Source organism: Microplitis mediator, chromosome 10 (assembly GCF_029852145.1).
Source record: "Microplitis mediator isolate UGA2020A chromosome 10, iyMicMedi2.1, whole genome shotgun sequence".
Classification (NCBI taxonomy): Eukaryota; Metazoa; Arthropoda; class Insecta; order Hymenoptera; family Braconidae; genus Microplitis; species Microplitis mediator.
Genome location: NC_079978.1, coordinates 2,544,899 through 2,565,175, shown reverse-complemented (window position 1 = coordinate 2,565,175; position 20,277 = coordinate 2,544,899). Strand labels below are relative to the sequence as shown.

Genomic DNA, 20,277 nt, shown 5'->3' with positions numbered 1-20,277 from the left:
CGGGAAAAATTCCTTCATTAAATAAATTGAAGTCTATCTTCCTGATAAAAATTTATCAAAGGGGCATTAAATGTTGATAGACTAATAGATCTTTGTAAAAATAGTTCGAGTTAATATTATACCAAAGCAGGATTTGTGAATACACCATCGACGAGTGTGTGCTGCGAGTGGATCAATGAAAGTCCACCCCTCCTTCGCCAGTGCGAAATACTCTCCCCCTACTTGATCCACCACTTCCTCCACCTCGTTCCCCGCTTTTCTTTATAGTCGCTTGCCAGGAACACGGTACCACACCGCGGCACTCTTATTACTATCTTCACCTGAAAACGTTGATCACACCCCGACCATACCCATGACCGCGTCAGTAAGCTCGCCCATATACTTGCTGATGGACACACGACTCACGACATTCGTCGTCTTGTCGCAAATCATTTCATGGCCACCTGATTACTATACTTAATTTGCATTTCTATAATTACCATCAACACATTTTTCTTTTTAAATAGTAAAATTTATTTTTTAAATGCGTAATTTAATAGTAATGCATTCGTCAGCCTTTTAACGTAATTATACAAAAGATGTCATGATAGTTTAATATCATTTATAAAATTAATTTCGATGGTTAAAAAATATAAATTCCTTAATTTATTATTTTTTTTGAAGTATAATTAATTACTACGTATTTATTAATCTACTAGCCTCCCGTCTTGGCAATCTGCGTATGCAAGTATAAATGGCAGCGATTGACATTATCAGTAATGGTAATCCAACACCTATTGATATTATCAAGATCACTAGGTATGAGAACTGTTCACCTGGTGGATTTCCGTAGCCAACGAGGAATGTCCTGAATAAAAAACAAAAATTGTTTTTAAAAAATTCCTGCGTTTAGGGTAAGAGCACCAGTAGCCAGCCGGTCATATACTTTAACATTAGCTCAAAATATATATAAATATAATTTAACATGAAGTAGCTGGGTATTGGTTCTCTTACACTATTAATTAATAATTATAGAGTTAAATTACCAAGTAGCGTAATTTGTTTTCTTGTAAAATCCATCCCCAGAAGAACCAATAGTGACATTTATTTTATTTATTAATAAATTATTGCTTTCGTCACCATAGAAGGCATATAGAAGTGAGTTATTATAAATATTTGAGCAGTTTACTAAATTGTAATGAATTGTTTCTGTCGAACTGGTAACATCCCGATGTGATGATAAATATGAGACTGGTCTCCACTGTAAATAACCGGACTCACTTTTTTTCCTCTCAGTATTTAATTCCGGAGTTTTCATTTCGACGGTCTACGATTTAAATTTGTTAATTAATAATTAATTAAAATTTACATATTTTTTATATATATTATTTAAAAATTACCTCGAATATTCCCGGAGTGTATTCGTCATCCAAACTTTTTTTCGTGTCAATCATCATAGTCGAACTGGGATCTCCAACGCTGACGATCATGAGCTCCAGTCCAAATCTACTTTTTTCGAAGGACGAATTTCCGCGAAAGTGATTTATTATAAAATCAACTTGCGTTGAATTTTCCGAGTGCAGCATGTGCGGAACGACATCCGAGTGTTCCAACGTACAAAACCCATTTAAAATAATTTCAATCTCTCCCGCTCTTGATATATTTAATTCAGGATCAACATAATTATGTCCTGACATATCTAATTCTACAAACCCATTACTCTGCTTTTTACTTTTTCGTGTCCAATTGAAATAAACTGGATTCAATATATTTATATTACTATCATTTATGTTATCTATCGATCCTTTATCATTCAAATCATTGAATTCAATAATCTGTCAGTGTAAAAAATAATTATTAGAGTGATAATTAAATTTCTAAATGATCTTGAAGTTAGCAGACAATTAAAAATTTTCAGATTTTTTTTTTCAACAAATAAATTACAAAAAAATAAAAACTAAAAATATGCACATGTAGAAAATTTGAAAAACTACAGGTGCAATTTGTCCAAATTTTTTTTTTTTTTATAATTTACTGTCTAAAATGAAATCCAAAAATTATTAGACGTCGGCTCACTTCAGTATCATAATTTCTAATGAATAATTTGAAGACAAACCTTCTGAATTGTTACACCAAATGTATAAAAAGGATCTTCAGTAAAATTAATAGATTTTGGTTGTCTAGTTAAATATTTATCCCAGTCAATATTCAATTTAGCTGTTTTTGAAGTAACTGCTAAAAGTACTGATGGATTACCGACAAAATCCCATAAGTAATGCAAAGTATCATTAGAACCTTCGGCTCTCAAGTGAAAAGTCGTCGAGTTTCGTTCATCGCACACTTTCCCGCATCCTGGATTAAGTTCATACTTAAGCTGGAACAAATAAAATTACATAATTAATTAAAAAACTTTCCCGTGTAGTTATAAAGTCATAGTGAAGAAAAAAAAACAACAATGTATAGTCTTTGTTTCCATAACGACAGACTTTCAAGGTAATACTAAAATTTCATTATCATTAACCTCATTCAGAATTTTAACAAATTAAAATTAATTATTCAGCAAAAGTGACAGCTAGAGAAACGAAATAAACTAATGGACTTTGATAGCTCGCATGATCTACTTTTCAAACAAAACAAAATAAAACAAAGCAAAAATTATGTGAGACATTTAAATATTTATTTAACTTACGACTCTTGGAGATCCTGAAGACGTATTTACAATATAAATAAATATTAACAAATAATAATTATACATTTTACAATTAATTATTTTAATTATTCAACTGTCACATTATTGTGTTTAGAATCTGGACAATCGTCTGTTTTTTTTATTCACTCTGCTATTATCATTTGACAGCTAATACAGTACACATACTACTGCTTGTAATTATTGTTACTCATATATGTATTTAATTTAATACATTTTATATTTATCAGATCATGTTTGTGTATAAGAAAACATTGAAAATATTTTTCATATTTTCCGCTAGGCAGCAGCATTTTTCAGTGCACTAGTGACATCTCTGATGTGTTTTTAAAATTTCCCGGCTCTGAATCTCTTTTCGCGCAACTTGAAATTTGAATTTTCCCGCTAGCTCGCGCCCCCTGCCGCCGAGGTTCAAATATTTAAAAAATGGCCACGTTCGCACAGTGCTACCAATCTAACGACCAATTTATTATTCTAACCCATTCTGATTATTTGTGATAATAAATTAAAATTTATTATTAAATAATTCAAAAAAATATTTAAAAAAAAAATTTTTAAAAACAGTAACAATATGGACATTTTAAAAAATTAAAATTAAAAATCATCTATGCACCGATTCAAAAAATTCAAATGTTAAAAATAAATTTCGTTTTATTATTTTAGAAATTTATAAACTATAAATTTTTGGACCAGGACAAATATATCATGTGATCAAAGTTATTATTTTATGTGAGTGCTAAATACTGAAATTATTATTTATACCAATCAGGAAGCTCAACGTGTATGTGTCTTTTGTATGTCATTTAAAAAGAAGTACGTGTCGTCATATCATCCAGTAATGCAACTAAAAAAAATGATTTTAAAATCAGTCAACGTGATATCATACAGCGACGATAAATAGGGACAAAAAATAAGATCATCGCAGTAAATAAATTTTATTCATTTAAATTATTCCCATTTACACCGAATTTAAGGAACACTTCAAAAAACAGCTGATTCGGCGGAGGGTCAGTTCTCTGTTATTATTTTTTTTATTTTTTTCACTCCAATAATTTATTTAAGCACAACAACAAACAGTAATTGTTATTACTTGACAATTAATAAGGTATTGAAAAATTGAATTAAATTTATTTGGTTGGTTGGTAAATAAAATTTAAAATAAATCGACATGTGATCGTTAAGTTTTTAGATGTCATACAGAAACAAAAAAAGAAAGGCTATGATGTCCACGTATGCATTGACAATTGCTGATGATAAGTGATTTCTGATAACAAAAATAGACAATATTGGAGATCGATGGACGTCACGTCGATGTGTTATTAAATTGTAAATAATTTATAAAAGTAGTAATTAGAAATATTAAAATGAAGCCGAGCCATAAGTTTGTGTTTCTGCTGTGGTTAGCATTACTGATGCTCTCCACTGCAGAACTTACCAAGGACAAGGATGAAACTGATGATAGTAATGAAAGAAAGTCCCATCGGGAACAGCTGCCGCAAAATGATATTACGGAGACGGCTATTGAAGATGATGAAGATTCGGATGATAGCGATGATAGTACTGTTAATGATGATGATGGTTTGAATGATTGGGAGAATGTGCATCAAAGGTTACAAGAACTCAAAGCTTTTAGGGATTCGATTCTTAATTTGGTACCGGTGACAGAGTCGTTCCTCACGGAAATAACGACGAAGCAGACTAAAGAGAGTGATGAAGAATCGCCGGCATGGGAGGAAGACGTTGAGGAGGATATCCTTGAAGATGATGAAGAAGAACAAGTCAAAGAACCTTTGACACCTGAGCAACTAGAAGGTACTGCAGTAAATCTTTACAATTATTTGTTTTACTTACGAGTGTTTGTTTTTTTTAGCTGAAGAATTGTTCCATAAAGCGCAGACTATATTGAATGCCACGAGAAGTAATAAAGCAGAGGCATACAAACTGATAACTGGAGCAGCAACTCTAGGCCATAAGGAAGCGAGATCAATGTTGGCGTGGGCTCAGTTATTAGGAACGCAAACTGGTCTGCCCTCAGCTAGTCAAGACATCCCAGCGGCTTTGCAAACATTTAAAGAACTTGTAGAAACGGGGTTACCGTCAGCACACATGGGGATGGGATTTTTCTATGCGATGGGTCTAGGTGGAGTGAACGCGTCGCAAGCAAAAGCTCTACTGCACTACACGATCGCTGCCATAGGCGGTGATACCCGGGCGCAAATGGCCGTTGGCTACAGATACTGGGCCGGTGTGTCGACTCGTCCGTCGTGCGAAAGTGCGTTGAGTTTTTACCGGAAAGTCGCCAATAAAGTCGCGGACCAAGTGACACTCAGTGGAGGTCCGGTTGTTCAGCGGATCAGACTACTGGACGAACAAGAAAATCCTGAGTATAACTCTGGTATTTTGGATGATGATTTGATTGAGTACTATCAGTTGCTTGCGGAACGCGGAGATGTTCAGGCCCAGGTCGGACTAGGTCAGCTGCATTATCAAGGCGGCAGAGGTGTCCCACTGGATCATCAACGAGCTCTTAACTATTTCCAGCACGCCGCCAATGCTGGTAATCCTATTGCTATGGCTTTTTTGGGAAAGGTATGTAATTAAATATATCTTTATTTAGGATATATTTGATAATTAATAATTGTCATTAATTATTTTATAGATTTATTTAGAAGGAAGTGATATAGTAGAACAGAATAACGATACAGCTTATAAATATTTTTCAAAAGCAGCAAAACATGGTAATCCAGTAGGACAAAGTGGTCTAGGATTGATGTATTTATATGGAAGAGGAGTTAAACGTGATACCACTAAAGCTCTGGAGTATTTTAGCAAAGCTGCTGATCAGGGTTGGGTTGATGGCCAATTACAATTAGGGAACATGTATTTCAGTAAGTAAAACTTTTATTTAAATTTTAATTCAACTCAGTACACTGTCATTGATGCCTTCAATTAATTTTCCAATAGGTGGGACAGGTGTAAAACGTGATTATAAAATGGCAAACAAGTACTTCAACCTCGCAAGTCAGTCTGGACATGTGCTGGCATTTTATAATTTAGCTCAGATGCACGCGACGGGTACGGGAATGATGCGAAGCTGTTCAGCAGCCGTTGAATTATTCAAAAACGTCGGCGAACGCGGCAAGTGGAGTGACCAAATGATGACAGCGCATTCGGATTACCGGGAAGGAAGAGTCGATCAGGCTTTCGTACGGTACGCTCTCCTCGCGGAAATGGGTTACGAAGTTGCTCAAAGTAATTCCGCGTACATCCTGGAGAAGGGTGAAGTCACTGTCCTGACTCCTGAAGAAGGACTTGTGATGGCGCTGGCTTTCTGGGCACGTGCTGCAGCTCAAGGTTACTCACCAGCTCAGGTAAATAATTACTTGACACAAATAATTTTTGAACTGGTTACTTATTTATCGTTTGCTGCAACAGGTAAAACTTGGTGACGCGCATTACTACGGACGAGGAACGAAAGTAGACTACGAAGCAGCTGCTCGTTACTACCGACAAGCGTCCGAACAACAGCACAATGCGCAGGCAATATTCAACCTCGGTTACATGCACGAACGTGGACTTGGTCTGGCCCAAGACCGTCATTTAGCTAAACGCTGCTACGATTTGGCAGCAGAAGCGAGTCCCGATGCGCGAATCCCCGTTGCTTTGGCTCTTATAAAACTCTATCTATTATTTGGCATCGATTATCTCAAAGAGTTTAGTTTTAATGAACACTTGGCCAAGTGGGACCAGGTTCTAGGACAGAATTGGGACTTATATGTGATTGGTGTACTGACGGGGATGTTGAGTCTCGTGATTTACTTCCGCAGGCCGCAGCCTCCGCAACCGCAACGAGGAGCCGGTGGTGCTGCACCAGCAAGAACTGGAACTGGAGTCGGAACTGGAGCTGCTCCGGGACCTGGACCCGCAGCCGGAGTTAACGTTCCGCCTGTTAATAATTAATTGATTTTTTTCTACGTACGGAAGCGAGTGAACGCAATTAATGTAAATTTAAATTGAATTTGTACACGTGTTCAAGTGGTTTCATGTATGTTTTTTAATTACAATTAAATTACGCGCGCTAACGTACTACTCGGCTGTTGAAAAATATTTATTAAAATCTTTACTCGTTTTTTTTCTTAATTTTATTTTCCAGTGTAATAATTATTAAAATTGATTTTAAATCTAATTCTAAATAAAATTAACGTCGGATTACATTAGTTTGAAAAACTAATTATGATTATACTCTCGTGCTTCGACGTTACCAAGCGATAAAGTAAAAAAATGAATAAAATTATTGTCAAGAACCAAATACCTGTTAATGACTGAAGTTTGTATTATGATAGAAGAGTGTAGAAAAAAAAATAAAATAAAATAAATGAATAAATTCTTATAAAAAAATATATATATTTTTGAATTTATTATCAATAAAAAATAAAATCAAAGCCAATGGATAGGAATTATTTATTTACCATGGCAACCAAGAAACATGAGTGTGTTTTATGAAACCTTCTGTGTTTTCTATTATTTATTTTTATTAATTTAAATTTTATAAATATTTGATAATTTTATTGGACCGAAATGCCGAAGAAGAAGAAGAAGGATAAAGAAAAAAAAGCGCGAAAAAAATCTAGTATCAGTGAACGCGATACTGTTTTTTTTGAGCAGCAGATTGTTGATAATAATCGAATACTTGCACGGTATTGTCTATTAATTAATTATTATTGTTATTATTATTAGTATTTATTATTAATTATTTTTAGACTCCGTAGTCGCAATGAAGTTCTTGAGGGTGAAGTTGAGACATTGAAAAATAAATTAAGTCAATTGGAAGACGATCGTTCAGATGTAATCGCGCATTTAAAAAGAATTTTACATCAGAAAACTGAAGAGGCCCGCGAATTAAGCGATCGACTTTTAGCGATGGAAGAATTACGCAAAGAAGAACAGAATGAATTTAAAATAAAAGAAAATACTATGTTACAAGACTATCATAATATGGAAACTACTCTGAATGCTGAAGTTAAATTAGTCGGTGTGTTTAATTTATTAATTACTTATTTTGTAATTGAGTTTATAGAATTTAAAATAATTCACTGCAATTTAATTAACAGCCGGGAAATTAAATGCATTGGAGGAGTGGAGGAATGCACGCGCTGAATTAACGATGAAATTTGAGATGCAGGAACAACAAATGGCTGAACAAGAGCAGCGACATGTTGATACTCTTTATGAAGCTGAAAAATCTTTGATTATTGGCAAAGCTAAGTAAGTATTCTATTAATTACGAGCTGTTCATAAAATACGTCATGTAAAACTTTATTTTTTAGCCCCCCCCCCCTTCGTCACATTTTTTGCGACCCCCGCCCCTTTTATCTGCAGTAATAAAATTTGAATTTTAAAAAAGAGAGAATAATTTTCAAAATTATTTGATGAGCTGCGAACGTCACGTTTCCTTAGATCTCCCGACACCCCCTCCCCCCATAAGTGCAAAGTGTTTTATGAACAGCCCCTTAGTGCTTCAATAATTAATTTTAATTAATTTGTTTTTTTGGGGAAAAAAAATTAGGATGCAAAAAGAAACGGAGGAACGTTTAAATGAACTGGCATTAAAGTTCCAAGAAGCAACAAACCTCCGTATTGCTGATGCGACTCATCGTGCAGTTCGTGAAAACATTGCTCTGCATTTAGAATTGGATAAAATGTTGAAAGTTTGCCAAGAACTGGAAGAAAAAATGCAGAGTTGCAAAGAAAAAGAAGAAAATTCACGTCTACGTGCTTCGCTATTTGAAAAGGAAGCAGAGATTGCGCTGAATAAAGTTCTGGATAGGAATAAAATTATAGAATCATTGCTAGAGGATCATTTGAGTGCCTCTAGAATCAAGACCAATAATATGCGCATAAGATCCCACGCCGCGAGTAAAGAGGAAGTTGTAAGAAGCTACGAAGATCAGTATCAAGATAATTTGAAGAAGAAAGATAAGCTGGAGAAAATTGTTGCAGAAGCTGAGGATTCCAGGAGAAGTATTTTGGAGCAGGCGAAGATTGACAGCAGACGCATGAAAAAACTTGAGGAACTTTTGGGATCTGTTAGAAAATTAATTGGTGATCTGACGGTTAAAACCAAAACCGTTGATTGCAAAGTTTGTGACGCTGATGGAAATTTCAAAGAAAAACTTTTAAATGTTTATGAGTTACTGGAAAAATTAAATGCTTCCACTGAATTAATCTCTGAATAAAAATTTCTTTTTTTTTTATGAAGACTCAATTTTTTTTTTTGCTCAATCATTTGAAGTGCGCGCTTATTTAAATTGAATATATCGATTATAATATTGAATAAAAATGAAAAATGAGACTGAAGAAAATGAAAAACCTGAGTATCCAAATAATATCGAGAGAACTTTCTATGAAATTACAATTGATGATATTAAAAAACGTATCCAGAGGTAATTTATTGCAATATTAATTATAATTTAAAATTTTATGTCTGTTTCAATGCTTCTGTAGGTTGGAGACGCGAAATGAGCAACTTTCCGAGATCCACGACGAGACTGAACGGGACATAACTTCCAAGGACATTGACACGACAAACGAAATCGCCCAACTCAATAGAGATTTATCAGCTAAATTATCTAAAATAGTCGATGCGCAGAAAACTATCGACACTTTGACTAATCAGCGGGTTGATGAACAAAATCGGCATGACAGTAAAATTAATTTTATCAAACAGATGCACGAGACTGCGCGCATAGAACTTTTGTCGCAGATTAAAATCACAAGTAAATAAAATTATTTTAAAAATAAGTCTGAAAATTACTGATAGTAAAAATTTTTAAGATGCAAAAATAAATTCTCTGGAAGACTTTCATAATAACGAAGAAGCGATTCGAGAAAAGATAAACGAAAATGATAATTTTTTAGTAGAGAAAGAAAAGAAGCTGGCGGATAAATTTAATCAAATTGATGTCAAATCTAAAATATTTCACGCAAAGTAAAAATTTCCTTTTGTAAAATTGAAAGAGTGTTTCTGTTTGACATAATTTTTTTTTTAGACTGATGGATGATTTAAAGACACAAATTTTCCAATTGTCTGAGTCATTGGCCTGCGATAATTTAAAGAGAATTCCGTATTCTATAAATAAATTATTTAAAGAAAATGCTGCGATACGCGACGAACTGGATCTGATTAATTTATACATGACTAATAAAAAAGATAACAGTTTAATTATCAAGTAATGACTTAATTTATGACTGATAATTCTTGATTTTTCAAGTATTTTTTTTTAAATAGAAGTTCAGAATCTATAAAACGGAGTCAGTGGAATACGAATAATAATTTGACGGCTTTGAAGTCACAAAAAAATTTAATTGAAGTAATGGCTAAGAATTACAATAATGTAACTCCGATTTCTGATAAAATATTAGATGACTACGATACTCGGATAGAAAGATTACAGTCCGCAATCTCTTGTTCCAACAAACAAATAGCAGAATTAAAATATTTACTGCAGCGCAAAACTTGTCAGCTGACAGAAACAAAAAAATTTCATGATAAAATTCGTCGTAATATTGATAAATATTCTGATGCTCTGTATGATGTAAAATATGCCATTGCATGCGCACTTGAGGTTTACTCAATTACTTATAATTATTTAAATTATGAATATGTTTACTATGTTAATTTTCATTTGGTAGATTGAAGATACCGGGCCTGAAATTTTGTCTCTAACGATGACACAATTTATCACTCACTTGTCAAAGTTGGCTAATAAATTAAATATTTAAAGAAGTCGTAAATCAAACAAATTAAAATTTAATTTCCATTTAATCGCCAGCAATAATATAAAATAAAAAAACATAAAATTATTTATTTTTCTTAGTCTTGGGCATCGTAATTTTGTGATCGGCTTTAATAAACTTTTTAACTTTAGCCTTATTGAGTCCCCTGGAAAAAAAAAATTATCATCAGTTTTCTTACACAAAAATAAATAGCAACCCAGTAATGAAATTACAAATACGTACAATATACGTCTACTGGGAGCGACAATACTCCTCTGCTGCAAAGACTTGAACCGGTCACTGAGCAAACTCGTGGTGGGTTTGGTGCTGCGTAAATTACCAGTCAGCTCATGTCCCATTTGGAAGTCAAGCTCCGGCTCTTCGTACTTGGTCTTGGACAGGACCTTCGGCTCAAGAGCTTTCCTGGCATTTAATTTCTCTCTCTTCTCATGTAGAATTTTCTTCTCGCGCTCGCTCACCTCGATCTTCTTCTCCAGCATCTTCAGTCTGTACAAATCACTGACTTTCTTCTTCTCCATCTTTCCTTTCTTCAACTCCAGCTTCAACTTTCTCTGTTCTTTCTGTTTCCGTCTCTGCACAAGTGTCTTTTTCTTTCTATTAACCGGCGGGTTTACTGCCTTCAAAACACCATCGTCATCATCATCACCATCATCATTATTTTTCTCATTCTCAGTCTTTTCTTTGTCTCCAAGTGATAGACCTTCAGATGATTCTTTCAGCCAATTGTCTGTTTGTTGTTCCGGCGTTACCTAGAAGTAATAATTTTAAATTAACAATTAAATATCTATAATTATCTAAATGATTTATCATCATTACTCACTTTCTTAAACATTTTGGTGGTGACTCTCTCAAGATGTTTCTCTTCCTTGATTAATTTCATCTCTTTTTCAGCGACTTTCCTCAGTAAATCCTGGTGATCTTCAAACGATGGATTATAAGACATTCCAGGGTGCGGAGGTTCAACTGCTGGTAGAACAGAAGTTTTTTTATGAACGGAACCAGGAATTTTACGTTTGTTTAATCCCTTGTTAGCCAGAGTATGTCTAATAGTATCGGAACTCAGCCACTGTGTGTCCATTTGCGAATTTAATTCGGTGACTTGCTCAGGTGTAATATCCCAGGCATCAAGATTATATTCCCCACGTTTTGGTCTGCTGTTTCTTTTAGCTTCAGCCAAACGTTTGTTCTCAATAGCGTTTCTTTCCTTCAACTTCAACTGACCGTTCAATCTTCTGGTCATTTCAATTCGCCGCGTTATTGGATTCTTACGTTCCTCGGGTGTCCTTACGCGATTTCGTTTTGCGATGGGATCTGGTACCGCTGAAGTTGACTTCAATGAGGAATAACATTTTGGCTCCGAATTACGGAGTGCGAGTCTGTAAGCAGCTTTGCTGGTTATCTCGGGCACATTTTCGAGATTTCCGAGTTTGTTGTCGGGTTTAGTGTCAACGGTAAATAATTCGGCGGCTGTTCTTTTGGAAAATGGTTTACCCAGACGTTCCTCTAACCTTTTGTCTTCAAGAAAGTCATCAACATCCTGGATGTCGATATTTTTACGCCAGGATATTTTATTTCTTTTCGAAACTCGTTTGCGTTTTTTGACACCTTCACTTTCGGTTATTATTTTCATTTTTATTAATCACTTGTCTTATATATTATTGTTTTAGTATATTTTCACCACGTTGTTGATGTCAGAGAGCACGTTTTTATATATGTTGGAAATTATAAGGTTAAAATTAAATCGTACCCAGTCGATTTACCAGGTGGCGTTGATTTAAAAGACCGGATGTCTTTTGTACTGATTGACTTTCTTAATTACCGACCGTAGATCTTAAAGCAAAAAAAAACATTTTGAATTTAAATTATAGACGGTGACAAGTTCGAGTTTTCTATAGATTTTCCATGGATTTTCTTAGGCGTGATAAGTTCTGGTTTTTTCTATGAGTTCCCTATAGATTTTCTTAGACGGTGACAAGTCTTGACTTATGTCATTTTTAATTAATTTTTTAACAGTACAGAATTATAGGAGAAATAAAAGGAAAAACTTTTCTCTTGAGCCTTCAAACAAGAAGTAAAATGACCATTTCGGCCATTTCTTGGAGATAAAAAACCTGGAAATCGAATTTATGGAAAAAAAATGGGTTTTGAGTAAAAAAAGGATCCTTGACAACAAGAATAAACTCATCAATGTTTAAATCCAGTTGGTCCTAGACTTTTTTCAGAAACATATGTCTGGAAATTCGCTGGAAGAGGCTTAAAAATAATGAAGGAAAATAATCAGTGAACAGAATGAAAATTCTGAGATTCCCAGAAAAGTCTAGGCCCTACAGGACAGTTTTTACCGCAAAAGCAGACCTCAAAAAAAGTGAATTTTTTATCCAAGCATCCGATTGGGGTCGAATCGGTTGTCTATCACATGCTTAGTAATGGTGGCGCTTTTGAAGCAAAACGTCGTCACGTCAAATAAAAATAATTTTTTTAATGATTATAATATATATTAAATTGAAAAAAAATTATTTTCTAACATCAGAAATATATATAATTGAAAAAAAAATTTTTTATGTCACATTTTCATTCCTAAATTTTATTTAATCGGTTATTAAAATAATATTCGTCCATCTATTGGGGGGTGTCCATCTATTGGTGTATTTACTCTGTTCTGGGAGATAGAAATAAATGTAACAATCCAAGATGACTCGGTAACTGTGGCCACACAACGCTCGGATGGATTTGTGGAGTCGGGGTTGCCTTCGTTAATAAAAAAAAAAAATAAATAAATTAAATTAAATAACAATAATAATACATAAGTAAAATATTTACTCAAATACAATTTTTGAGGAAATTATATTTAAAGTATAACTTTACCGGCTCGGTGATATTTGCAGTTGTAGCTGATACAAGTTGTACAAAGCCAATGATTAAAAACAAATACATTGTTGATTCCATTGTAAATTATTTAAAATTTTGTTTAAGAACTTTCGATGCTTACGAGGTGAGTAAATAGTTTTATTATGTCTAATACGGTAAAAAACGAGACTTTTATACCCAAAAGTTTCGTACCCCTTCTCTTTTAAATTATCATCTTTGGGGTTTCGAAACGTCTGATTGTGGGTTTAGTAGAGAGAGAACGAATCAAAAACAGTCACTTAGGACTCAAAGTTACTAATTAATGATATAGTCATATATTTTTTTAAAAATATTTTTATTATCTCAGAGTACACAAGAGTACAAAAAAAGTATTTTAAATCATTAATTAATAATGATATCTACATAAAGTTTGCTACTTTCGATCCAAGACAGCTCCACAACAACTTGTATGTTTCAAATTCATCAGCACCCTCTGTACGATAAAATAAAAAGAAAAAATAAATAGATTAGTTTTACTGAAAAATAATTAAATATTATAGTTTTGGATATTAAACCGTTTATGGATATTCTACACTTCATTGTGTTTTAGGTAAAGTACCCGACTGCCAGACCTTTACGTATCTAGTTCCTCTATATATTTTAAAATTTTATGACGAATAATTATTTATTTCCTTATTGGCTAAATAATTTTTTTGTTAATCCGACGATTTTTATGCCACTAGATTATTATATTTTGGGAAGAAAAAAGAACTGAATGCTGGTATTTTATTAAGAAATATAATTGGTATATTTCTATATCTCGTAGCATGATATTTTATCAATAATTGTGGAATATTTACTGTGAATTATTACAAAAACTTTTATATGTTTATATGGCATAAAAATTTTCAGATATTAAGTTCCAAAAGGTTCTGGGAACGGGAGTTCACCCCGTATGAAGAATATAAGAGATACATTTATTAGGAAATTATAGTGTACGATTTTCTTATAAAATTACACGGAAAAAAATAATCGCTTGGTGCAACTGATTATTTTTTTCCGTGTATAGTTGTAATCATCTTTTTAAATAAATGAATCAAGAATAATAGTCATATATTACTTAGTGAGGAGCATTCTCGCATAAAATCTACTTGTTTTTCCAAATCTGCAGGGCTGAAGGATTCCACTATATCAGGTGATTCAGAGATCACTTTTTTATACGCGTCGACATTGATTGAGTTGTCATCATTGATCTATAAAATACATTTTTTTAAATTTTGTAATTATAATTTTTATAAATATGATACTGAAAACAGCAAACATTCATAATTTATTAACTTCCCGCTAAGAAAATTGCAAATTTTCAAAAATTTAGGAAGTTATTGTTTTCATCAGGATTTTCAGAAACCGAGTTTTCATCAGATGTCAACGATTCGAGGTCCTAGAAAGCAATTCTGACTATTTTCAGAATGTCCGAGTGTCTGTATGTGTGTGTGAGTGTGTGTGTACACTGATAGAAAAACTTGATTCAAGAAAAATTTTTTCTTCAAAATGTGATTCCAAATTTTTAATTGTTTTAATTCAAGAAATAAGTTCTTGAACTAATAAATTGAAATTCTCGAATAGAGAAAAAAAATCCTTCGTTTGAGAATTTTACTCTTCAATAAAGCCTACTTCGTTTTTTAGTTTTTAGGAAATTTTCAAAAACGGGAAGATCGATCGATTTTAAAATATAATCAGCTCTAAAACTCAATAAAACTCGTTGATTGTCAATTCGTTTGAGAAATATCGTTGGAGAAAAAATGGTAAAAAACGCTTTTTTTTCGAAAACAACGGCATACAAAAGTATTTACGAGCTCGAAGAGCTCGCAAATGTATTCACAACAATATTCTCGAGCTCAAGGAGCTCGAATACAACGGGAAGTTTTGGGGCTGGCCCGCAGGGTCAAACAATAGACCGATTTTTTAATATGCTTTTCAAATATTTTATATATTAACGCTCCAATCAGAATCAAAACTCATTTAAATCTTAATTTTGATCACTTACATTGATTTCTGCATGAGTAAATTTATTTTATCAAGCATAATTGTGAAAACAATTTTTAAAAAACGCTCGTTTCCTAGTTATTTTTGATTTCTCAAATTTTCAAAGCTTAGTGTGAAACGTAAATTTTTTCGAGCTCAAAAATATATTTACAATAATGTATTTGAACTTGAAGAACTCGAAAACAGCGGGAAATTTAGGGGCTGGCTCGTACGATCGACCGGTTTCCAAATTTTTTTTCTATTTTTTACAGAATTTGTTTAGTTAAAAATAATAAAAAATTCTCGATTGTTTGCTGCTTTCACTATCATTTAAACATCAAATTTTTCATCCTATTTTTTATATTAGAACATAAATAAATATATCGAAAACATTTCACATACCACTTTAAATCTTTTCAAAATAGATGGCATACACAGGTCCGCCAGATTCTCCGACTGTCTTCTGGGAGCTAGAAATAAATGTAACAATGGAACATAACTCGGTAACTCTGGGCACACAACGCTCGGATGGGGTTGTGAAGTCGGGGTCGCCTTCGTTAAAAAAAAAAAAAAAAAATTAATAAATTAAATTGAATAACAATGATAATACATAAGTAAAATATTTACTCAAATACAATTTTTGAGGAAATTATATTTAAAGTATAACTTTACCGGTTCGGTGATATTTGCAGTTCTAGCTGATACAAGTTGTACAAAGCCGATAATTAAAAACAAATACATTGTTGATTCCATTGTAAATTATTTAAAATTTTTTGTTTAAGAACTTTCGATGCTTACGAGGTAAGCAAATAGTTTTATTGTGTCTAATACGGTAAAAAACGAGATTTTTATACCCACAAGTTTCGCTCCCCTCCTCCTTTAATTTATGATCGAAGTAGGGGGGAGGAATATGATGATTGGCGGTGATTATTTGTAATCACCTTCAATGTGTCGATAATACTGTATCATAATGATAATCTTTAATTACTTTTTTTTTTTTACTTACATGATTTTTTGTAAATACTTTTTTAATCTAGTTGGAGACTTTGACCATTTCTTAGACATACAAAACCTGGAAATCGAATTTATGGAAAAAAAATGGGTTTTGAATAAAAAAAGAATCCTTGACAACAAGAATAAACTCATCAATGTTTAAATCCAGTTGGTCTCTAGACTTTTTACAGAAACATATGTCTGGAAATTCGCTGGAAGAGGCTTAAAAATAAAGAAGGAAAATAATCAGTGAACAGAATGAAAATTCAGAGATTCCCAGAAAAGTCTAGGCCCTACAGGGCAATTTTTACCGCAAAAAGCAGACCTCAAAAAAGGTGAATTGTTTATCCAAGCATCCGATTGGGGTTGAATCGATCATAATTCGGCCAGAATAAAGTAAATATTCAAACAGTCACTTAGGATTCAAGGTTACTAGTCAATTATATAGTCATATAATTTTTTTTTTTAATATTTTTATTATCTCAGAGTACACAAGAGTACAAGAAAAGTATTTGAAATTATTAATTAATAATGATATCTATTTTTCTAAAAAAGAATTAGTGAAAATCACGTGACGATCACTATTTGGCAGTGAATAGTCACTATTTTCACTATTTCAAATTTAAGAGAGTACGAAGTTTAATATTTTACTCATGTGTTTAATTTTTTGAAGCATTTGACTCTGCATATTTCGATTCAGCACAGCTCCACAACAACTTGTATGTTTCAAATTCATCAGCACCCTCTGTAAGAGAAAATAAAAAAAAATAAATAGATTAGTTTTACTGAAAAATAATTAAATATTATAGTTTTGGAATGAATAATAGTCATATATTACTTAGCAAGAAGCAATCTTTAATACGATTTAATTGTATTTCCACATCTGCAGAGTTGGGAGGACCGAAGGTTTCGGGTGACTCCAAGACCACTTTTTTGTACGCCTCGAAATTTACTGTTCCATCTTCATTGTACTAAAAAATAATTTTTTTTTTAATTTTGTAAGTACATTCTTTATAAATATGATACTGAAAACAACAAACATCCATAATACGAAACGTAACTTTTTTTTAGCTCAAAAATATATTCAAAATAATGTATTTGAGCTTGAAAACTCAAATCCTATTTTTCATATTAGAATATAAATAAATTTATTGAAAAAATTTTACTTACCATTTTCAGGTGCTTCAAAATACATGGCATCCCCGTTTCCCTTAGAGCTTCCGATCCTATTTTAAATGATTCTAATTTTCCTTGATCTCCACCTAGGGTTAGAAGTAACAACGGAAAATAATTCGGTATCTTTGGGCATTCATGAGCGCTAGGACTGGGTTGTTGAGCCGGGGTTGCCTTCGTTAATAAAAAAATAAAATAGTAATTATACATAAGTAAAATGTTTACTCAAATACAATTTTTGAGGAAATTATATTTGAAATATAACTTTACCGGCTAAGTGATACTTGTAGGTGTAGCTGATACAAGTTGTACAAAGCCAATGATTAAAAACAAATACATTGTTGTTCCCATTGTAAATTATTACAATTTTTGTTTACGAACTTCCGATGCTTACGAGATGAGAAAATAGTTTTGTTGTGTCTCATACGGTAAAAAAACGAGACTTTATACCCAAAAGTTTCGTTCCCCTCTCTTCTGAATTATGATCGAAGTAAGGGAGAGAATTATGATGATTGGCGGTGATTATTTGTATGAAGAAGTCGATGTACGTGTAATTCTCTGGAGCATTTGGGGTCTCGAAACGTCTTAGTGGGGGTTTAGTAGGGAGAGCACGAATTAAAAAACGTCCTGGATTCGTACACTGTAAAAAGAGCGGTGTTAAAAATGGACTCATTTTAACTCCGCCCGGTGTTAAAATAAAATTACACCGGTGTAGGAGGAGTAATTCACCGGGGTTAAAAATACCGGTGTTAAATCGGGGTAACCGGTGTAAAAACGGAGTAATATCGGTGTAAAAGCGGAGTAATACCGGTGCAAAAGCAGGGTAAACTGCGTCCGCTTGGAGTATTAACTTTAAAGATTATAAAACACAAAAAATGTCAGTTCTTTATGAAAATTAATAAAAAATATCATTTATTAACAAGTATAGTGATCGAATAAGTAAAAATATTCACAAAATAAAATATTTTAACACCGGTCTAGAATATTTACTCCGGTGGCGGCGTTATTTTAACACCGGTCTAGAATATTTACACCGGTGGCGGCGTTATTTTCACACCGCTTTCGGGGGTAAATTTAACACCGATAATTTTAACACCTACACCGCTTGGACTTACCCCGGTGATTTTTTACAGTGTATGCGCGCAATTTGAAAGTAGTAGTGATACTGTGTGTAACTTTCTGCCCATTTCAACCCTATTTCGTGTACAGTAACAGTACCAAAGATAGGATTGTTTACATGTCTAACTTGAATATTAAATGAAAAAAGTTCTATTAATGCACTCGTGGAGTAAATGAGAATTTTAAAATGGGTTTTCTCGGCGGCGAATAAGAATTCCCTGCCCTTTAGGGCTGAATGCCCTTTATTACCAATAAAATCTAATCGAAAGTGCCAAAAACCGAAACTTTATCAAAAGTGAACTATAATTAATTTTTGTCGTCAAAAACTTTGTTAATTTCAAAACAAGAAAAAAAAAACAAAGTCATTTGTGTTTGTTTGTTTCGATTTAATTACTTTATTTTTTTGGCCTAAATAACTTCTTTAGACATGATTTTTTAATCTAGTTGTAAATTTCCAATCGTCTTTGAAACACAATAGAATGGTCGAAAATTAATAATTTAGAGATAAAAAAAAAAAAAAAAGTCGTTTGTGTTCCATTATTTCAATTTAATTACTTTATTTTTGTGGCCTAAATAATTTTTTTACAAATCATTTAATAAAGAATAAAAAACAAAGTCATTTGTGTTTCTTGGATTCACTTAATTATCTTTAATTACATTAACATTAACACTGCCAGCAAAAGGAAGTAATAAGTTCATTTACAAATTATCTTTGATCATTACCTATAATAAGAAGTTCAGCTTTTTTATTTAATTAACTATTTCACCTTGAATGTGTCGATAAAACTATATCATAGTAATAATCTTTAATTACTTTATTTTTTTTACTTCTATGATTTTTTTATAAATACTTTTTTAATCTAGTTTGAGATTTCAAACAGTTTTTTAATTCCAATATTGGGACATCTTTTAGAAATAATTTTTCAAATCACCAGGACTAAACTGCGAGATAAGCGAAATAAGCCAATTAGACCAATGCGATTTAGCGGGCAAAAACGCATCAGTTTATTTCCTGATTTCATTTCAACCCTGTCAGAATTGTATATATTTGAATATTGTAAGCTTCTAAAATGTATATGTAATTCTAATCAACGCGCGAACTGACAACTGTGTTTGTAAAATTAAAAAAATAATTTAGTTCCAATATATCGGTCAGAAATTAGTCTGTTTCGACTGACTCCAGGCATGAAAACTCCCAGAATCAATCCACCCTGATTAAGCAACTGAATTCGATCGAATTAAAAAGAATTAAATTTTTAATTCTATTTAATTCAGATAAATTCTGTTAATTTGGTACCTTAATTAAAAATGAATTCTGTCTAATTCGGGAGGAAAACCCGAATTTGCCCAAATTAAAATGAATTTAAATAATTCTATTCGGTTTAATTCTGATTAATTCGAAAATAATTCTCCAATTTCTGGTTCTGAATCCGAATTAAACTGAATTAAAACAAATTTGAAATTTTTAAATCGGTTTTATTCTGTTTAATTCAAATTCAAATTTTCAATTCAGTTGAAGTCTGTTTTGCAGAATTCGACAGAATATAACAGGATTAAAATTTTTAATTCGGCCGAATTCAGTTGTTTAATCAGGGCAGATAATTATGAAAAATATTGTGCGTAGCATAGAGTAAATT

General features: G+C 32.6%; 6 protein-coding genes across 8 annotated transcripts; 3 read left to right on the top strand and 3 right to left on the bottom strand.

The window, feature by feature from the left end:
* Positions 1 to 489: 489 nt before the first annotated feature.
* On the bottom strand, positions 490 to 2,888 carry LOC130675364 (glycosylated lysosomal membrane protein-like). Its single transcript, XM_057480983.1, has 5 exons — positions 2,669 to 2,888; positions 2,096 to 2,353; positions 1,380 to 1,814; positions 1,026 to 1,306; positions 490 to 847 (listed from the first exon to the last, which is right to left on the bottom strand). Exons 1-5 carry the CDS (start codon positions 2,732 to 2,734, stop codon positions 676 to 678), a joined length of 1,212 nt encoding a protein of 403 aa, XP_057336966.1. The 5' UTR covers positions 2,735 to 2,888; the 3' UTR covers positions 490 to 675.
* A 366-nt stretch (positions 2,889 to 3,254) lies between these two features.
* On the top strand, positions 3,255 to 6,977 carry LOC130675360 (protein sel-1 homolog 1). Of its 2 annotated transcripts, none has more exons than XM_057480980.1 (6): positions 3,255 to 3,791; positions 3,876 to 4,498; positions 4,557 to 5,275; positions 5,346 to 5,574; positions 5,651 to 6,057; positions 6,122 to 6,977. In XM_057480980.1, exons 2-6 carry the CDS (start codon positions 4,051 to 4,053, stop codon positions 6,644 to 6,646), a joined length of 2,328 nt encoding a protein of 775 aa, XP_057336963.1. In that variant the 5' UTR covers positions 3,255 to 3,791; positions 3,876 to 4,050; the 3' UTR covers positions 6,647 to 6,977. The 2 variants fall into 2 exon arrangements, with proteins under 2 accessions (XP_057336963.1, XP_057336962.1); XM_057480979.1 differs by having other exon boundaries at positions 3,869 to 4,498.
* A 201-nt stretch (positions 6,978 to 7,178) lies between these two features.
* On the top strand, positions 7,179 to 8,922 carry LOC130675362 (cilia- and flagella-associated protein 157). The gene is made up of 4 exons (XM_057480982.1): positions 7,179 to 7,383; positions 7,447 to 7,718; positions 7,798 to 7,951; positions 8,253 to 8,922. Exons 1-4 carry the CDS (start codon positions 7,265 to 7,267, stop codon positions 8,920 to 8,922), a joined length of 1,215 nt encoding a protein of 404 aa, XP_057336965.1. The 5' UTR covers positions 7,179 to 7,264.
* Positions 8,923 to 8,993: 71 nt separating this feature from the next.
* Positions 8,994 to 10,518, top strand: LOC130675365 (uncharacterized). Of its 2 annotated transcripts, none has more exons than XM_057480985.1 (6): positions 8,994 to 9,129; positions 9,191 to 9,462; positions 9,521 to 9,674; positions 9,736 to 9,915; positions 9,978 to 10,311; positions 10,379 to 10,518. In XM_057480985.1, exons 1-6 carry the CDS (start codon positions 9,026 to 9,028, stop codon positions 10,466 to 10,468), a joined length of 1,134 nt encoding a protein of 377 aa, XP_057336968.1. In that variant the 5' UTR covers positions 8,994 to 9,025; the 3' UTR covers positions 10,469 to 10,518. The 2 variants fall into 2 exon arrangements, with proteins under 2 accessions (XP_057336968.1, XP_057336967.1); XM_057480984.1 differs by having other exon boundaries at positions 9,975 to 10,311.
* LOC130675361 (ribosome biogenesis protein NOP53) lies at positions 10,490 to 12,208 on the bottom strand. Its single transcript, XM_057480981.1, has 3 exons — positions 11,304 to 12,208; positions 10,706 to 11,232; positions 10,490 to 10,628 (listed from the first exon to the last, which is right to left on the bottom strand). The coding sequence occupies exons 1-3, from the start codon at positions 12,111 to 12,113 to the stop codon at positions 10,547 to 10,549; spliced, it is 1,419 nt and encodes a 472-aa protein (XP_057336964.1). The 5' UTR covers positions 12,114 to 12,208; the 3' UTR covers positions 10,490 to 10,546.
* Positions 12,209 to 13,692: 1,484 nt separating this feature from the next.
* Positions 13,693 to 16,168, bottom strand: LOC130676459 (uncharacterized). The gene is made up of 4 exons (XM_057482675.1): positions 16,028 to 16,168; positions 15,758 to 15,907; positions 14,451 to 14,583; positions 13,693 to 13,823 (listed from the first exon to the last, which is right to left on the bottom strand). The coding sequence occupies exons 1-4, from the start codon at positions 16,106 to 16,108 to the stop codon at positions 13,750 to 13,752; spliced, it is 438 nt and encodes a 145-aa protein (XP_057338658.1). The 5' UTR covers positions 16,109 to 16,168; the 3' UTR covers positions 13,693 to 13,749.
* Positions 16,169 to 20,277: the final 4,109 nt, after the last annotated feature.

What these genes read in the sequence shown, in the direction of transcription:
- LOC130675364 (XM_057480983.1), bottom strand. Translation starts at nt 2,734, where the DNA reads ATGTATAATTATTATTTGTTAATATTTATTTATATTGTAAATACGTCT. An exon ending in ACACTCCGGGAATATTCGAG is followed by an intron (nt 1,307 to 1,379) that starts GTAATTTTTAAA and finishes TTTAAATCGTAG; the next exon opens with ACCGTCGAAATGAAAACTCC. An exon ending in AAAACAAATTACGCTACTTG is followed by an intron (nt 848 to 1,025) that starts GTAATTTAACTC and finishes TTTTTTATTCAG; the next exon opens with GACATTCCTCGTTGGCTACG.
- LOC130675360 (XM_057480980.1), top strand. Translation starts at nt 4,051, where the DNA reads ATGAAGCCGAGCCATAAGTTTGTGTTTCTGCTGTGGTTAGCATTACTG. An exon ending in ATTAGGGAACATGTATTTCA is followed by an intron (nt 5,575 to 5,650) that starts GTAAGTAAAACT and finishes ATTTTCCAATAG; the next exon opens with GTGGGACAGGTGTAAAACGT. An exon ending in AAGGTTACTCACCAGCTCAG is followed by an intron (nt 6,058 to 6,121) that starts GTAAATAATTAC and finishes TTGCTGCAACAG; the next exon opens with GTAAAACTTGGTGACGCGCA.
- LOC130675362 (XM_057480982.1), top strand. Translation starts at nt 7,265, where the DNA reads ATGCCGAAGAAGAAGAAGAAGGATAAAGAAAAAAAAGCGCGAAAAAAA. An exon ending in TGCTGAAGTTAAATTAGTCG is followed by an intron (nt 7,719 to 7,797) that starts GTGTGTTTAATT and finishes TTTAATTAACAG; the next exon opens with CCGGGAAATTAAATGCATTG. An exon ending in TTGATTATTGGCAAAGCTAA is followed by an intron (nt 7,952 to 8,252) that starts GTAAGTATTCTA and finishes AAAAAAAATTAG; the next exon opens with GATGCAAAAAGAAACGGAGG.
- LOC130675365 (XM_057480984.1), top strand. Translation starts at nt 9,026, where the DNA reads ATGAAAAATGAGACTGAAGAAAATGAAAAACCTGAGTATCCAAATAAT. An exon ending in GTCGCAGATTAAAATCACAA is followed by an intron (nt 9,463 to 9,520) that starts GTAAATAAAATT and finishes AAAATTTTTAAG; the next exon opens with ATGCAAAAATAAATTCTCTG. An exon ending in GATAACAGTTTAATTATCAA is followed by an intron (nt 9,916 to 9,974) that starts GTAATGACTTAA and finishes TTTTTTAAATAG; the next exon opens with AAGTTCAGAATCTATAAAAC.
- LOC130675361 (XM_057480981.1), bottom strand. Translation starts at nt 12,113, where the DNA reads ATGAAAATAATAACCGAAAGTGAAGGTGTCAAAAAACGCAAACGAGTT. An exon ending in CCACCAAAATGTTTAAGAAA is followed by an intron (nt 11,233 to 11,303) that starts GTGAGTAATGAT and finishes TATTACTTCTAG; the next exon opens with GTAACGCCGGAACAACAAAC. An exon ending in GCTCCCAGTAGACGTATATT is followed by an intron (nt 10,629 to 10,705) that starts GTACGTATTTGT and finishes TTTTTTTTCCAG; the next exon opens with GGGACTCAATAAGGCTAAAG.
- LOC130676459 (XM_057482675.1), bottom strand. Translation starts at nt 16,108, where the DNA reads ATGGAATCAACAATGTATTTGTTTTTAATTATCGGCTTTGTACAACTT. An exon ending in CTGCAAATATCACCGAACCG is followed by an intron (nt 15,908 to 16,027) that starts GTAAAGTTATAC and finishes TTTTTAACGAAG; the next exon opens with GCGACCCCGACTTCACAACC. An exon ending in GCGAGAATGCTCCTCACTAA is followed by an intron (nt 13,824 to 14,450) that starts GTAATATATGAC and finishes TTTATCGTACAG; the next exon opens with AGGGTGCTGATGAATTTGAA.